General features: G+C 35.6%; 1 protein-coding gene across 7 annotated transcripts in view; it reads right to left on the bottom strand.

Moving 5' to 3' along the window:
* LOC145686687 (uncharacterized) overlaps positions 1 to 19114 on the bottom strand; it is a 313040-nt gene that overhangs the window by 128548 nt on the left and 165378 nt on the right. For all 7 annotated transcript variants that reach the window (XM_081760226.1, XM_081760225.1, XM_081760228.1 and 4 more), the window contains 2 exons: positions 12164 to 12355; positions 8691 to 8891 (listed from right to left, as the gene is read on the bottom strand). In XM_081760226.1, the coding sequence (XP_081616352.1) occupies positions 8691 to 8891; positions 12164 to 12355 (393 nt within the window). The remainder of the gene's footprint in view (positions 1 to 8690; positions 8892 to 12163; positions 12356 to 19114) is intronic.

Here is a 19114-nt window from a genome sequence, read left to right as displayed (position 1 = left end):
GCTAAATTTCGTGATTTTTCCTTGACTTGTGTGACCGATAGACTCCCTGTTTTATTTTCTAGCATCCACACTATTGAAGCATGAATGTTGAGAGTTCTGCAATAACACCTACTAACGAATTAGTAACCATTACTTTATATGTGGTTGTTAGTGCTTTTAAATTTGGCGAGAATTTTACATAGTGGAAAATGCTACGTGTCTTAAATTAGCCCCGCACGCTTCTCAAATGCTACTAAAACTTTTTACATGATTAGTGCTTCGTTAGTGTACTACACACTAACGTTAGTGCTATCATACTTTAGAAGTTATTAATGAACAACTCAGGTGGGGCTAACTAGATTTTCTCAACTTTTACACAATTTTACAGTAATTGTGGCACAAAAGCTGGATTAATGACAGCGGTTAGTGCATTGATAAAGCTCTATAAAACACTAAGTCCTAAGGTGGGTGCTGTCATAGTTTAGGAGTTATAACTCACTTGGGGCTAAATTTAAATTTATCGAATTTTACAATAATTGTCTCACAAAAGGTGAAATATACGTCAAAGGTTAGCGCATCGTTAGTACTCCAAAAAGCTCTAACAAGTGCTATCTAAGCTTTAATGTTAGTAAAATCGTAATTTGGGAGTTACTGAAGAATAACTCGTGCGAGGCTAGTTTTAGATCTTTCAAATTTCATACGATTTCACACTGTCAGACAAAAATGGGATAAACACAGCAGTCAGTGTATTGTTGGATCTCCATAAAATAGTAAACACTAACGTTAGTATCATTATAATTTAGGAGTTATTATTGAATTAGTCGGACGGTACAGAATTTAAACTTATCGAATTTTACATTAATTCTCTCACAAATGTAGGACAAACGCTAAAGATTAGTGCATCGTTAGTGCTCCACAAAACAAAGCACTAATGTTAGAGCTATCATAGTTTTGGAGTTACTAATGAATAACTCGGACGAGACTGAATTCAAAATTATCGAATTTACACTACTTGTTTCACAAAGATAGTACAAACGCTAACGGTTAGAGTCCTTAGCGCTCCAAAAAATAATAAGTTATAACGTTAGTGCTATCATAGTTTAGGAGTTATTAATGAATAACTCAAGCGGATCTAACTTCAGATTTTTCAACTTAAATAATTTTACACTAATTGTCTCACAAAAGTGGGACAAACACTAGCGCTTATACATCACTAGAGCTCTATAAAACACTAAGCACTGTAATTAGTGCTTTCATGTTAATTCGGACAGGACTGAATTTAAATTTATCGAATTTTACACTAATTGACCCATAAAGGTGGGATAACCGCGAAAAGTTAGTGCATTGTTAGTACCATAAAACACTAATCACTTAACGACAGTGCCATCACATTTTAGGAGTCTTGAATAAATAACTCGGGTGGGGCTAACTTCAGGTTTTTCAACTTTTACAATTAGTGTAAAATTCAATAAACTTTAATTGAGTTCCGTCCGAGTTATTCACTAATAACTCCTAAAGTATGATAACACTATCGTCAGTGCTTAGTATTTATTAAAGCACTAACAAAGCACGAACCTTTAGTGATTATGCTACCTTTTGACGGACAATTATCATAAAATTCAATAAATTTAAATTTAGCCTCGTGCGTTATTCATTAATAACTCTTAAATTATAATAATACTAATATTAGTGCTTAGTTTATGGAGTACTAAACGCTGGGATTTTCTAATTTCTGTCTAACAATTAGTGTAAAATTGTATAAAAATTAAAAGATCTCAAGTTAGCCTCCCCCAAGTTATTCATTATTAATTCCTAAACTACGATAGTAGTAACGTTAATGCTTAGTGTCTTTTGGAGCACTAACGATGCACTAACCTTTGACGTTTATTCCATCTTTCTGGGGCAGTTACTGTAAAATTCGATAAAAATTAAATTTAGCCCATAGTGAGTTTTTCACTTATAACTCCTAAACTATGATAGCACTAATGACAGTGCTTGGAGTTTCGGGAAGCAATAACGATGCACTAACTTTTGACGTTTACCTCACCTTTGTAGGACAATAATTGTAGAATTCGATAAAGTTCAATTTAGTCGCAAAAAGATATTCACTGATAACTCCTGAACTATCATAGCACTACCGTTAGTGTTTAGTGTATTAATGGGCACTAACGAATCACTAACCATGTGAAAAGTTTTGGTACTATTTGTGATAAGTGCGGAACTAAATTTAGACAAGTAGTACTTTCCATTTTGTAGAATTTCTCCGCCAAATTTAAACGCACTAATCATCATATATAGTGTAATGGTTACTACTACGTTAGTGGGTCTTATTGCCGAACTCCCAACATTAGTGCTACAATTGTACAGACGCTAGAAGATGAAACTTAGGAGAAGCTAGATAGTCCCTCCCGCACAAAAGCGTTCACGACATGAAACACTTATGTTCGGAGTTGGTGCACTAGCAAGCAATAACAAAGTGCTAACGATTGTACTAGAAGAGATCATTACTGCTTTTGAATTTGGTGGGAATTTGACCCAATGAAAAATTCCCCATGTATTTTTTATGGGAGTTTCGTTATATAAATTGCCATATCTACACTAATAGTGAGGCACTAACGAAACTATTAGTATTTTCTAGAAGCACGAACGATGCACTAGGTTTAATCGTTAGTGCTTTCTCGGAGGAGCTAACGTGATGTTTTGCCTCTAGAGCCTACACTAATGAAGCCTAACATTAGATGGTGTACTAAGAAGCACTAACTATGCACTAACGAAGGACACTATTGATATGTTAGTGCTTGAAGTGGGGAGTAACGTGAACTTAGGGCTCCAATGGGTTTTTACTTGTAGCACCTACACATATGAAGCGCTAACACTAGGTGCTGCTGCACTGCAAAGCACTAAAGATTGCACTTAAAGGGATCATCAGTACTTTTGAATCTGGTGGGAATTTGACGCAATGAAAGATTCTCCACGTATTTCTTACGGGAATTTCGTGACATATAATTGGGCATAACTACACTAATAGTGATGCACTAACAAATGGAACTATTTCACATTAGTGCGTGAAGTGGGGGGTCCAGCGTGTATCATTTTCTGGCTCTAGAGACTACTCTAATGAAGCACTAACGTATCAGGTTGGTGCATTACGAAGCACTAATGATACACTAACGAATGGCACTAATTTTTCATTAGTGCTTGAAGTGGGGTAGCAGCATGAACTTGGTCCCCAAAGGTTTATCACTTGTAGCACCTACACTAATGAAGCACTAACGTTAAGGTTTGTTGCACTAAGAAGCCCCAATGAGGCACTAACCATTGCACTAGAAAACATTAGTGCTTTTGAATTTGGCGGGAATTTGACGCAATGAAAAATTAATCCATGTATTTCTTGTGGGAGTTTCGTGACATGTAATTGGCCATAACTACACTAATAGTAAAGCACTAACGGAATTAATAGTGTTTTCTAGAAGCACTAGAAGTACTAATTTTTCGTCAGTGCTTAAAGTGGAGGTCAAGTTCACGCTAGCTCCCAAAGGTTTTTTTTACCTGTATTACTTACACTAATGAAGCACTAACATTAGGGGTTGGTGCACTAAGAAGCACAAATAATGCACGAACGATTGCAGTAGAAGAGGTCATTAGTGCTTTTGAATTTGCAGGAATTTGACAACATGAATAATTCCTCGTGTATTTCTTGTGGGAGTTTCGTGACATGTGATTGGCCATAATTATACTAATGCTGAAGCAGTAACGAAACTATCGAAGTTTTCAAGAAGTACTAGCGATGCACAAACGAATGGCACTAATTTTTTCCTTAGTACCTGAAATGGGGCAGCAGAAATTGGCATCCCCAAAGGTTTCTACCTGTACCACCTTTGGTGCACTAAAGCACTAACGTGAGGGGTTGGTGCACTAAGAAGCACTAACGATTGTACTAGAAGAGGTCATTAGTGATTATGAATTTGGCGGGAATTTGACGCAATGAAAAATTTCACATGCATTTCTTATGGGAGTTTCGTGACTTATAATTGGCAAAATCTACACCAATAATGAAGCACTAACGAAACTTTTAGTATTTTCTAGAAGCACTAACGATTGGCACAATTTTTTTCGTTAGTGCTTAAAGCTAGGGGGGAACAAGTTCACGGTAGCTCCCAAAGGTTTTTTATTTGTACTGTAGTACTGACACTAATGAAGCACTAACGTTAAGGCTTGGTGCACTAAGAAGCACTAATGATGCACTAGCGATTGCACTAGAAGAGGTCATTAGTGCTTTTGAATGTGGCGGTTTGACGCAATGAAAAATTCCCATGTATTTCTTATGAAAGTTTCGTGACATGTAATTGGCCATAACTACACTAATAGTGAAACACTAACGAATGGCATTAATTTTTTCCTTAGTGCTTAAAGTGGGAGACAGCGTGAATTTGGCCCCCCCAAAATTTTTTACTTGTAGTACCTACACTAATGAAGCACTAACGTTAGAATTTGGCACACTAAGAATCAATAACGATTTCACTAGAAGAGGTCACTAGTGCTTTTGAATTTGGCGGGAATTTGACTCAATAAAAAATTCCCATGTATTTCTTATGGGAGTTTCGTGACATAATTGGCTATATCTACACTAATAGTGAAGCACTAACAAAACTATTAGTATTTTCTAGAAGCACTAACAAATGGCACTATTTTTTTCCTTATTGCTTGAAGAGGGTGCCAGTGTGTATCATTATTTTGGCTTTAAAGCCTACACTGATGAATTATTAACGTTAGGGGTTGGTGCACTAAGCACTAACGAATGGCACTAATTATTTCGTTAGTGCGTCAAGTAGGGGCGAAGTTCACGGACGTTGCCAAAAGGTCTATTAGGTAGCAATGATGTGAACAGACTTTGAGAGAGATGGCTGAAATTAAGCTCAAATGTAGAAGAGACTATGTAGAGTTTATATTCCAAAAGCCAGTTGCCCTAAAATGGATGAAACATAGTCAAAAAGCACGAAATATTAACATTAATGTCAATGGAAAATCAATAAAAAACAAATAATTCCTTCCTTATCTCAAAAACCAAAAAAGGGAGATGGTTGAAATTCAGGTTAAATATAGAACAGACTATCTACATTCGAAAAAATTGTCCTAAAATGGATGGAACATAGTATTAAAAAAAAAAATCCATAACCGCCTCATGGAAGTCTAAGGTTTGATGTGATGTTGCCAATTCAGTGATGGGCGGTACACACCGAGTCCTGGAAGGACGAGCACGGCCACTACAGACGAAAATGTCAAGATGGTGGATGACATGACTAAAACGAACCGGTGTATTGCCATCGATGACGTAGTGGAGGACTTTGGAAGCACTACCAGCAGCAGTCGCAGAAGCTGTTCGCGCTTCTTCCGTATGTAGAGCCTATTTTTTCCTGGAAGGATTTTTGCAGCTTATAGACCGGCACGACAAATGTCTCAATGTACGTGGTACTTATGTGGGAAAAATAAGAGATACATGTGACCTTGAATGTCACAAGATATTTTTGATCTTGCATCGCCGCCTCTGTTCACAGTCGCCTGGGGAAACGTATTTTCGAACTCCCCCTCGTAAATAAATTAGACACTGCTCTGGGGATTTCTTTCAGTCTGTAATCTATCGCCACAGTTTCTGACGTCATACCTGATAGGTATTCACATTTTTGTATCTGGTAAACTGACATTATTTAGTCAAGGTTGTGGGTAGTTGTACCTACTAATGAAAATATGGATAATATAATAATGAAAAACGTGAAATTCTATGTTTCCACTGGAAAATGTCTTCAAAACAACTATCACAGGGCTCATAGTGGTCTGATCTCTTGTAAATAGTTGAAAAGTGATCAAAAGCATACGAAAAAGTGACCAAAAATGACCAAAATCTCATCATGTCCCTTTTTTTCTTTGTCAATTTCTGCATCACCTCTCTATTTGTTGTTTTGTTTAATCTTTCTTCTTTACTTCTTTTTGAACTTCCTCCTTTCTTAGGTTTTCTAAGTATGCTTTGTAGGTACGGTAAGCAGACTTAGCAGATGTAAGGAGCTTCTGAGTAAGTGGAACCAGTTCTGGCCTATTTCCGAATTTCTTTATCCCAGACATTATATTTAACTTAGCATTTAGAGTTCTCGAGTTCTCTGAAATATTCAAATTCATCGTCTACTCTTAAGAAGAACATACAAGAAGCATAACACAAGACGAACATAATGAACCACACGAACACACACAACGTTGAGCGGAGCATTAACTATTACGAGAAAACTAAAAGACTATTATGATAGAAGAAACAATAGACACATAAGGGTTCTCAACCCCATCTTGAGAGCTTAAGCATCCACCAACCATCCACTGTGCATTAGAAATAGAAGTTGAAGTGAGAATAAAAGCTGACTATTTCAATGTGGCAGCAAGTACTAAAGCTTTCAGAAGAGTAATGAGTAACAAGTTACTGACTTTTTCCATTTATTTTTATATTTTTTTTTAGAAAACTGCCAATGCAAAACATAAATCACACGAAAAGGTCACTTTACCTTCCCAAAAAAGTAACTTTTAGTGACAAATCTGGAAAAAAGTAACTTTTAGTGACTTAACTTGAAAAAACTAACTTTTAGTTAAAAAAAAATGACTCGTACGAGCCCTGCTATCAGTTTATTTAATATTATTATTTTATAAGTATTAAAATGCTTTTTTTAAAAATTTATTATATTATTAATATAGCGTTATCAAAAAAGAAAAAGCTAAAGCTTCGAGAAAGATATTCAATGATTTTAACACGGCAGAAAACGAAGAATATTTGAAAGGTCATTTTAAAAGAAATCTTATATCTTTCATTTGTATATGAATGTAATGGTATATGAAAGCATTTTGTATTATGTTTCCGATTATATGTTTATATTTGTACTTCCATACTAATATGTCAGACTGGTAAATACGAAATTCAAAATAAAATAGTAGACCCAATGTCATTAAATGGACGTTTATCTGATATTTTTAAAGTGACAAGAAAAATGGGCACACACAAATTCATAATTGAAGCGAACGTAATGAGTTTCTATCACCCGATTTAATAGACATTTTCATCTGTTCTATCTCTGTTCCACAGCAATTTTCGTACATCTTACGCGATTTTGATTAAACTTCGCGCCTCCCTAAATCCTTTTAAAGTAACACTTTTGCTTGTGTTGCACATTTATCAAGAATAAGGGAATAAAATTTACCTCATGTTACAAGTTCACTGGTTGTATCTTCGGGTAAAACAAAGCGTATATTATCTCCAGCGTGTACATGACAATGATTACGGTTGAAATCGATCAAGGCTAAGTGAGTAAAAGGGGGTAGGATTCCCTAAAGAACTAATGCTAATGCCATTGGTAAAAGTGCCCAGACTTCAATAAACTTCTAACTTCATTTTTTATACTATTTGAGGACACTGAATGTAATAGGACTGTTTTTTTAAACATATATGTCCATAACTTCAGGAAAGAACTAATCTCAAAGTTGGGCTCTTTTCAAGTCTTCTTGTTAATAAAGGAGAACATTTCCTTTGGGGTTTCTCAGTAGTCCCAACTGCACGGAATTAAAAACAGTCAAGAAACAAAGGTAGAATTTATCTCCTTCCGATATCTTCGGTGTTTTATTATTTTTATTATTTTATTTTATTGTAAAAGTTCAGTGAAAACTCCAGTAGCAATTATTGGATTTTATACAATATGATAGATATGTTCTTCGAGTCTTTTTTTCCAAAATAATTAATCGGGACTGATTAAAAACCTTACATCAAAGGAAAAAACTTTTAAACAGGATAACTTGCAGTAGAGTATTATATATTTTTGTACAAGGAAGTATGCAATAAAGTTATCCAGTATATTGTGTACAATCATAGCTCTGATTTATAATTATCACTTTTATCATTATAGTTCTAGTTCCTGTTAAATATTAAAGAATAATAAAATAATTGAAATTAGAATGATCTTAAATTTGATTTAAACTTTATTCGATTTTTAAATTTAGCTTTTCTTTCAGTAGCGAGGCTGTATGAGATGCGGACTTACAGCTTAACGTGGGTTCCGAACCCCATGACTCACGCCGGGAATCGAACCTGGGTTTCCCCACACGCTAAAGGCGGGTACGCTAACCGCTTCACCACGAGTGAGCTCCATAAGCTTAAATAAATAACTATTAATTATTTTGAAAAGTCGGAGACTTCTTTCTCACTGGCATAAGTGGACTATCAAATTATGCCAGTTTTCAAAGTGTCCCGTTTTCTAATCTTTTTCATCTGGTCATCCTAACTAAAATACAAAACAGTGCTAGTTTTTCGACTGTTATTTATTTATTTATTTATTTTTTAATTATACATCTGGTCACCTTAACTAAAGTACAAAGTAATGCGTTTTCCAACTGCCCCGTTTTTTAATTTTCTATATCCTGTCACCGTAACTAAAGTACAAAACAATGCCGGTTTTCCATGTCCCGTTTTTTTTTTTTTTTTATCTGGTCACACTAACAGAAGTAAAAAAAATGCCGGTTCTCCGGCAGTACTTTTTTTTTTTTTTAATTTTCTACATCTGGTCACCCTAACTAAAGTACAAAGCAATCTGAAGCTACTAAGTTATAAAAAAGTTGCTAACTGGATCGCTCTAAGTACGCGTATTTTTCATTCTCATCATCTAAATTTTGGAATATAAATATCTTACCATTTTCTCCGCTTTATATTCACTAACATATTTCAACCTCTCTTCTTTTGGTAGATTTCTCCACATGTCTCTCACCATTTTCGTAATAGACTTCTTTTCTAATCCTGGATTTTCCGATTCTACAAGTGGTCGTACCTTATCCCTGTATCTGCTAAATGGTGTTGCATCATGTTGAGATGGCATCGATATAGATGTATCTTTCTACATTAAGTAAGAAGCAAAACACAAACAAAATAAATATTTACAACTTAATTTACCAATATAAAACTATACTTTTAAGAACTAAATTTTAATACCCGAGAAAGTGTGGACCAGTATTGTATTTGATGCATATATATATATATATATATATATATGTATGTATGTATCAAATACCAGTAGTAAATATATATCGGGTGTTCTAAAAATGGCGCCCACGGACCACAGAATCCTATTCTACAGGTCAAAATGTTACATGATAGAATGCCCTCCAAGGCCTCCTTCAGCCGCTACGGTGAATCAAAATTTCACTATGTGGCAACATCGCATATTAACTTGGAACCATTAGCACTGCTCTACAAATCCATCAAAGAGGTACATCGATTCTTAAGGTAATAAGTGGTGCTAAGGTCAACGTCCATTGACTTTAACTGTCATCTGGCAAGAATCCATGTAATTATTTGATGGATTGCTAGATTTAATCTATGGTTCTTTGCCTGCGACGTTGCCACATAGTGCAATTCGCGTCTCTCTCTCTCTCTCTCTCTCTGTGTGTGTGTGTGTGTGAACGTACCTTTCCTGATGTACAGGGGATGGGCACAAATATGGAAACACCCAAAAATTTTGCACATTACCTTTATTAATAGCGAGTAGGACCAGCTTTGGAACGCAGAACGGAATGCATTCGACGGCTATATGATATTGAGGTTTGGCGATTGCGTAGGCTATAACAGATGTGACATTTAACCTTCAGGCTCATCAAACCAGTCCTGGACGATGTGAGCTGTATGAACAGGGGCTCTGTCTTGAAACATGATATTACCATCTATGAACAAAGCTGCACAATGGGATGCAGCTAGTCACTAAAAACGGTTACGTAGTCCTTGGTAGTGACACGTCCATACAGTGTGATGATGGGACCGGCAGAATACTAGGATATGGCTGCCCAAATCATCACTGAACCACCGCCATGCTTCACTCTTGGTAACAGACAGTTTGTATCGTACGCTTCTGTTGGTGTTCTCCACATGTAAATTCGGCCAACAGTTGGGAACAATGTAAAAGGAAGACTCAACCGCCCGGAAAACAGTCTTCCGCTGCTGCATTGTCCAGTTTTTATGGGCGCTGCATCCTACATTAGCTTTTTACTTACATTATTTCTATTTAATGGATTCGTACATCTATATGACTAATGCTTCAAAATTTATCTTATCGTCAAATTTTGGGTGGCTCTGGCGCCTGGACGAGGCCCCGGACGGTATGTCATTACATAGTATTTCCGTTTTATTTTGACCTGCAAAATAGTACTCTGTGATCCGTGAGTGCCCATTTTAGAACTCCCGATACATGGAAATGGAAAATTAATTACTTTGTACAAAATAGTGAAAACATAATGATCCACACTGATATGAGAAGGTCCTCTTTAAATTCTTTTCGCGAAATACTTCATCAAATAGGGAGAGAAGCAAGGAAAAAGGAAACCAAAAATGTAGCTGCATAAAAGCGTCCAGAAGCGCGCTATGTTGGAACACAGGATTATGCATTAGTGTTACCACATTGAAACCTTGTCGAAGGAAGACACAATAAGCCTTGGTTATCCCACACTCACCACCTTATTTGAAACTAAAATGGTTCTGACGATAAAAAAATAAAAATAAATAAAAATAAAATAAATAAATAAATAATAAAAAAATTCCAACCAACTACCGAATTCCATCCAACCTCCACACACTCATCACGCGAACTGAAACCTTGAAAGACTCAGGTCAGAAAAAAAAAAAAAAAGAATTAAAAACTTCTACTATATCCCACACGAGTTTAATCTTCCAATAGCCCATCACGAAAATAACATAACATATTCTTTCTAACATCCCCGTAGTTGCGATTAATGAGATTTTCCCAACCTCATCTATGTTACAATAATCATCATACAATCAAATAAAATTTTTTACCTTCCTTTCGCTGATATTTCGCCCACCTTTCAGCGAGCTTTAACCGAGGTTGAAATTATATGCCTCTTCTCTTTAAATTGGACCAAAAATTGTGTAGAAGGCAAATTCGTTGAGAAAACACTGAAAAATATTACTCACTGCCACTCGAAATACCAAGTAAATTTGTTTCTCATTTAATGTCTGTTATACTAACTGTAACTAGCTATCATCAGTTGCGTAAAGCTTGTTGAACACAATCACTTAATTTACTGATATTTCTAGCTATTTACATTAATAAAATTTATACATTAAACGACAAGCACATTTTCATGGTGATTCGCGTGACTGTCAATAATATTTTTGAGCATTTCCACGACAAATTACAATTTTAAATTTTCAGACCTAATTTAAAGAGAAAATGTATTTATTTACAAGCACACGTAATTTGTGCCTCAGCTGAAGCCCACAGAAAAAAAATACATAAATAAATAAGATGGGCTAAATATCAGGAATAATAAAACAATCCTTAAGTTGTTAATTGATAAATTGTCTGCAAACAGTACGCAAAAACATATAGAGCAAGTTCACTTGGTACATTCAATTTCACTCTTCCAAACTTTACCAATTTTCTTGAATTTGTCCAAGTTTTCATTATCCGCAATCACCTGCTCCGCTTCTCGCGAAGATATTCCATATACAAGGGTGGAACTTTATCCTAATTGAGAGATAAGTTAGTTCCTGTAATTCTTAAATTTCTCGAAACTTATAGAAACCTCTATTGAGACTTACACCAGATTGTGACGAAATGCAAAGAAAAGGCAACATTCAACGTTCAAGAAAGAAAGAAAAAATCAATATAGTACGATATAGAACAGACGAAATCGAAGCAAAGACACACACCCTCCAACCACCCCGTAAAAAAAAAGTTTAGCGGGTTCGTTTTATCTTTAACACAAAAAAAAAAAAACATGCCCTAAAATATTTTCTTTTAAGTTGCTTTAAAAAGTAACAAAGATAAATCATACCAAAATGTGAAAACTACAATGTGGATATCCGCCAGGAAAGAATGGGATAGTTTTTCTATGGCTGTGCTACAACTTACTTTCTTGTAATGAAAATTGCGATGTACGGGAATAATCCCTAATCCTATTGGTCCGACAGTATACAAATGGTAGAGGGCGACGTGACTTTTCATTGGGTAAGTCCACTTTGAAAACTGATCAGTTATTAAATGATCAATCTATATTTACTCGATAGAAATCAAACAGTGTTAATTATACAGCAATGGATTAGCACGCTCATTTTTAATTCCATTTCATCACAATTTGGATAATAATATCTTACCTTTTTCTCTGCCATTTCTTTATACTTCTGCTTCTCCTTTGCCGGAAGATCTTTCCACATTTGTCCTATTATCGTTCCGATTTCACTGAATGTTAAATCAGGATTCTGAGTTCTTACGTCCTTCAATACCGAGCTTCTGAATACTAAAAACGGTGCAGCGTGTTTTCCTTTCATTGGCACACTTTCCTCGCCCTATATTGAGTAATGAAAGGAAATCAAGTATTACCATTAAAGAAGAAAATTAAGATTGAAATTAAACTTCTACCTACAGAGACATAAAGATCAGATATAAATAGTACAAACACCAAACAGTATAGAAAGAGGAACCGAAAATAACGAAAGACGTGAGACACATATTTTCAGCGTTATTGTCTTAAGTACTCAAAAGCACACTCAAGTGCAACATATATACAATCAAGCAGTACATTACATATTTTCAGCTTACAATTACTGAGGAAATCGTTACGGTTTAGATCAAGCATATCTAACTTAATACGGTATCTTAATTGTTTTAACGATAAGATGTACAAGGATCTAACGCCCTTTGATTGTTGATAGACTGCACGAGCCACAAGGATAAACATTCTATCTCCGAAGTAGCCGTAGTTTTGGATTTTAATATCTTTTTCGGAACTAAAATCCTTAAAACATTAGTTATAAGCTCTTTAAATAAGAATATTCATAAAAATAAAAAAAAAAAAATTAAAATGCAAACTGTTGCAAAAGAAATAAATCGAATTTAAAGATATATATGTGGACTCAAAATGTAATCTGCTAAAAGATGCTTCTATCATGAATACAAAGAAAATCCTATATCAATGAAAATATGAACTGGCATACAAATACAAAAAAAGAAAGAAATGGCACTAAAAAATTTATTAAAGGAAAGAAATAAATAAAGAAAAATCAAAACAGTGATCATCGAACGCCTCCAAGCCGATAATATATATTAAAAAAAAAAAAAAAAAAAAAAAAAAAAAAAAAAAAAACTCATATAGTTTAAAATTCAACCTTTCCCCATTCCTAATGACGCTACCTTATTAAATTTTGAATAATCGATATCTTGAAGTCCTCGTTGATCAGAGATACAAGGAAAAAGAAATCACAGGGAAAGAAAGAGACCGAAAAAACTAGGGTCATCGAAGATAGCAAAAAGTGTGCAACCATTTGTTGACTTAAGCCGAAATGATTATACATAGAAAAAAAAAAAAACCGTACAATCCTCACAATACAGACCGATTATATTATCTTGAAACCCGCTAGAAGTCTGTGACCAAGCAGAGATATGAAGGAGGCCCACTACTACAGTTTCCCTTCCTACCTGTGCCACATTTATTCCGTATCCGCCAGATGTTCTTCAGGACTAGGATTTACATCCCAAAGCTTAATTACCTTTGAATTTAGAAATTTCTAAAGAACAAACAAATCCGCTACCACCAGAGTCGGTTGAAAAGAAGACAATAGAAAGAAAGAAAAATGTTTCAAAACTTCAGTTCAAAAAATAAAGATAAAAATAAAAAATAAACTATAAACAAAAAGTGGACTAAATAAATATTTTAAATCATCATAATTATCAATCATTCATTCTGAGGTTTGGCAATCGATTAACGTTATTATCGAAGCAATCAAATGTCAGCGAATTTCACTAAGAGATAAATAACATGTCCGGAGATAAAGCTTGAAATTAAATCATATATTTAAACCACGAATCTATCGTTGGTGGGAAATAACGCTAAACTTCCTTACAGTGAGCTCACAAACATATTCCCCCACCATCACGGCACTGCTCTGCCCCAAGCGAACCATGACAAACGCCATGTGGTACGCAGAGATGAAAACTTCGTTTCACACGAAATTAAGTGATAAGAAAGTACTTAACTCGAACAGAGAAAACAGTACAATAAAAATTTAAAAAAAATGAAAAATAATAAAAAATTTAATGGGGAAGAAAAAATCCATGGGATGTGTTAACATGTATTACTTATTCTTACTAAATCTTTCCACGTTATGAGAAATATCATAAATATATGGTATAATAACATTTCTAATTAATACACGGATGTGTTTACTAAGTTTTGCAAGCTATCCATACCCATCCCATCGATGCCATTAAACTATTTGCCTTCACATACACACCACACTACAACTAATTTCCATTCAAACCAATTTACACAAATTAACTTTCCAGAAAATATAGTCCAGAAAGATCTGGGAGACTTCGATCACATTCACACACACACACATTTCCATTTAGTGGCCTCATATGTATAATCATTGGCATTGGCGCAAATCCCGGGGGGGACGAGGGGGACATGTCCCCCCATCTTGGACCTGAGGGGAACTGCCCCCCCCCCAAATGACTTAAAAAGTCCTTTTTGGGATAAGTGTGATGATTTGTGTCCGACTACCATAAAGGAATGTAAGATGAAATTGATTTCTCTTAGCTTTTCCATTTTTTTTAAAAGAATGGTATTCTGTAGTACTTCAAACTGAACTTCGTGCTGTAGTGCGTTTAGTAGTGTCAGCAATATGTATTAATTCCACTTCCGCTACTTGCGCACAAATTGCAACAAATGCCAGAGGAGGATATACCCCTATCCTCAGCTGTAGGTACGGGCACAAATTCCGGGGAAATGGGAATACATGTCCCCCCCAACATTGGAACTGGAGGCTCTCCCAATAATCAGATTTGAAAAGTGCTTTTTGCAGATAAGTGTGATGATTTGTGTCCAACTGCCACAAAGGTAAGTGAGATGAAATTTGTTTCTCTTGGCTTTTCCATTTTTAATGAAAATGAAGGCGTGCGACTGTGCGTGACGTAACCTGATATGAAATCATATCTCCTCTTCCCTAGGCCCTAGCACACGAAGAGCATCTAGACTATCCAATGTCAGTAGAACCCATCTTTTCAGCAACTGCGCATTTAATCTATTTATAGTATCAGCCTAGGCATCTACTCATGCTTCGTAAGGGGGGATGCGGTGGCTCAGGGTCCCTGGTTCGATCACAGTTCGCGCTGTATGGACTTTGTGGTGGACAAACACCGTGCTCGTGGGTTTTCTAGGGGTTCTCCCGTTTCCTCCCACTTTCTTTATTTTACCATTTCATTCATTTCTCATCATCACCGTCTCCTTTAGCCTAACCGCATAATCGTGGGACGTAAAACTTAAATATTTCATTTCATTTTCATGCTTCGTAAGCTAACTAACTCTATAGCCTATGGAACCCGGAGGTTCAATGCCGCGTTCACAAAAGCTCTCCACTGACTTCTATCCTTAGCCAACTGGATCCAATTTCTACTTTGTATTCCTATTTTTGCGAGACCCATCTTAATATTGTCTTCCCATCTGCGCCTAGGTCTTCCTAATGGTCGTTTTTCGATTGGTCTTGCCGCTAACACATTGAAAGCGTTCCTACTCTTTCCATCATGGCTATACTGCCCACCTAAGCCTCCTAGACTTGATGACCCTAACAATGTTTGGTAAGCCGTATAATTTACGTAGTTCCTCGTGATGAAGTTTCCGCCATTCCCGTATCTCTTGGGTCCGAGTATTCGTCTAAGCATCTTGTTCTAAAATACTTTCAGTCTATGTTCTTCCCTCAGAGTAAGCGACCATGTTTCCAACCATACAGAACAACAGGCATGATTATCGTTTTATATATTTTAAGCTTCAGATTCCTCGATAGAATTAGCAACGACAAGAGATTTTGAACTGAATAATAACACGAATTCCCTGTTTTTAGTCGAATTTCTTCGTGAATATGATTTTCGTCTGTTAATATTGATCCTAGATATTTGAAAGTATCCATTTTATCAAAAGTATTATTTAATATTTTAACGCATCCACAATTTGCCGTATTACGGTCCCGACGCACTTCCATGTATTTAGTTTTCTCTGCATTTACTTCTAAACCCATGTCCCTGCAATCGTTTAATAAGAACTCTGCATTTCTTTCTATTGTTCTATCATCCCAAATTAAATTTACATCATCAGCATACGCAATAACCTGGTGAATACCATTCAACTCTATGCCCTCGTTGCTATCTGATTTTCCTTATAGCGTATTCTAGGACAAAGTTGAACAATAATGCCGACAACGCATCTCCTTTCAGGCCATTCTCGACGTGAAAGCTCGTGGACAAAACTTTTCCTGCCCGGACTTTACTTTGGGATTCATTTAAACATATCTTAATTAATCTAATTAGCTTTCTCGGTATTCCAAATTCTGTAAGAATGTTGTATAATGTTTCTCTCCTAACCGAGTCGTAAGCCTTTCTAAAATCAATAAATAGTTGATCATTATTCAATATCGGGGTATTGTATTTCCACTTTTTTTCGAGTATTTGTCGAATGGTAAATATTTGGTCGATAGTTGATCGATTTCGTCTAAATCCGCATTGAAATCTCCAATAATTTCATCTGTGTATGGGGTCAATATTGCTAATAGAATGTTTGAAACGATTTTGTAGGATGTTGACAGAAGAGAAATGATCCGATAATTATTTCAGTCAGTTTTGTCGCCTTTCTTGTGAATTGGAACAATGATTGATTCTTTCTACTCCTGTGGCTATTCTTTCTTGTTCCAGATAAGGAGAATGAGTTTGTGAATCTTGTTCCACAATTTTTCGCCTCCAGCTAAAATTAGCTCAGCCGGAATTTCGTCTACACCCAGAGATTTGTGTTTCTTTAATTTCTTCATAGCGATTTCTACTTCTATTCGGTTAGGTTCTGGAATATACAGTTCTGCGCTGTGTATTTCCATTTCTCCACGCACATTAGATTTTGGCTGCGTATTAAGAAAATTGTCAAAGAAATCTTTCCATTTCTTTAATATGCTACCTGTATCAGTGATAACTGTTCCGTCATCTTTCTTTAATATATGAGCACGAGGTTGATAGCTTTTCTTAAATTCATTGAACTCCTTTATAGATGTCCCGAATGTTTATATTTGTACTATTATCTCCAAGTTCCTTAACTTTAGCTTTCACGCGTTTCTTTGTTCTAAAAGTTTTAGAAGTTTCCCACCTGATGTCTACGAAATTTTGTGTAGTTATTTCGTTCGGATTTTGTAGGCAACGTAATTTTGTCTGTTTTCTCTTCTCTGCTAGTTTAATGCATTCATTGTCGAACCATGGTTTGTTCCTACGTATTTCCGCATGTCCAAATTTTTCTTTTGCTGAAATTTTAATGCTATCTCTAATTTCAATCCAACTATCCTCAACACTAGTGCATTCCGAATCTTCTAAAGCAGAGAATATATTTGAAACTTCAATCTGGCATTCCCCTCTTACCTGGCTCTCTTCTAATCTCTTTAAATTAAATCTTACGTTTTCAGACATTGAATATTTCCTTTACTCAACGATAATCTCTCTATTATTATCGCTGCTATTAGGTAGTGATCAATGTCACAATCAGCTCCTTAAATGACCGAACACCAATTACGCTAGATTGTCTTCTTCTATCTACTAAAACGTGGTTAGTTTGATTTTGTCTGGTGAGGTCCAATGGAAATTTTGTGTTCTTCACGATAAGGTTTTTGGATGTTGCAAAGTTCACGAATGTAACACCATTGTCATTACTTTCCTTATGCAGACTTTCGTTCCCTATAATCGGTTTGAAAATATCCTCTTGTCCTATCTTCGCATTGAAATCCCCTAATAGAATTTTCATATGGTATTGCGGGAGCTGGTCAAATATCCGTTCCACTTCTTCGTAAAAACTGTCTTTCATATCGTCATCCTTACCTTCTGTTGGGGCATGTACACTTATGTCCAAAATGATTGTCGCATATCTATAACTGTCATCTTTTAAGAATATACTTTGATAATGATTTTGCATGGTACTTTTAATACTGCTACTATGTGTATAATCGGGAAATGTATATTTTTGGTAAACTCCATAGGAAAAGAATTATAAATAAGAAAATTAGAATGAGTAAAACAAAGTGTTGTTAAATGGACAAGAAATTTTTATTTTCGAAACTTAGAAAGTTTCATATTCTTTTTTACTGTTTTTTTGACACGAAATTTGCCACATACATGTCTTCGCCGATTGTACATATACTAACATTATAAGAAATACCGGGCGAATTCCTTATCAAATTATATTCCTACAACAAATATTTATAGACATGCGACAATAATTTTGGACATGAGTGTACATTTAAAACAACAATATCACACCACCGACCCATAAGAATAATAAAAGAAAGTCTATCAGTAACAAATTCAACCCGCCTAATTGCTGATGTTATTCGTTTGTGAACGAAAAACCCTGTTCCTAATTAGTGATTTTTATTTTCTTCCCCGTAAAAGAACGTAAAATTTCCAGAATTCACAGTTCCATTTCCTTCCCACCTAACTTCCTGAACTCCTACTAGGTCCATCCTGTATTGCTCTAGCTCACTCGTAACAGATTTTAACGCAACTGCCCTATAAAGACTTCTAATATTTCATGTTCCAAATCTCATGTCTATTTTCTTGTGCTGAGATCGTGCCAAGTTATCAGTCCTGGTCCGAGGCTTCTATGAATGTTTCTGAACAAGTGCCTCCTTTTACAGTGTGAGGTTGTTAGCCTCACTCAAACTCCCAAGCTGGAGGACCACTCCTTGCTGTCTGTCCGCGACTGCTTATTCAGTATATTTGCAGCTAATATCTATATCTAGAGGCCCTCATCTCGATCCGCAATATGAGGACGCAACATGCCGTGGTGACAGGAATCCACATTGCAGGGATAGTTTTCGGGATCACTGACAAAAATAGTGATATTTCAGATGTGGTGTATGTCCAACGTCAGCCCAATTGGGATGGGAGGCAGAGGAGAGAACTAGTGAAGATTTCCGAACAGTCCCTTTGGCGTGAGTTTCAATACACTGAGAGTGAAAAGTGCTAATAAAAAAAAAAAAAAAAAAAAAAAAAAATTTCAAGAATTAATTGCAAGAATTAATTTC

The sequence above is a fragment of the Thermobia domestica genome, chromosome 5, assembly GCF_964235325.1.
Source record: "Thermobia domestica chromosome 5, izTheDome1.hap1.1, whole genome shotgun sequence".
NCBI lineage: Eukaryota > Metazoa > Arthropoda > Insecta > Zygentoma > Lepismatidae > Thermobia > Thermobia domestica.
Note: the sequence above shows the minus strand (reverse complement) of the source record. Positions and strands in the feature narration are given on the sequence as shown.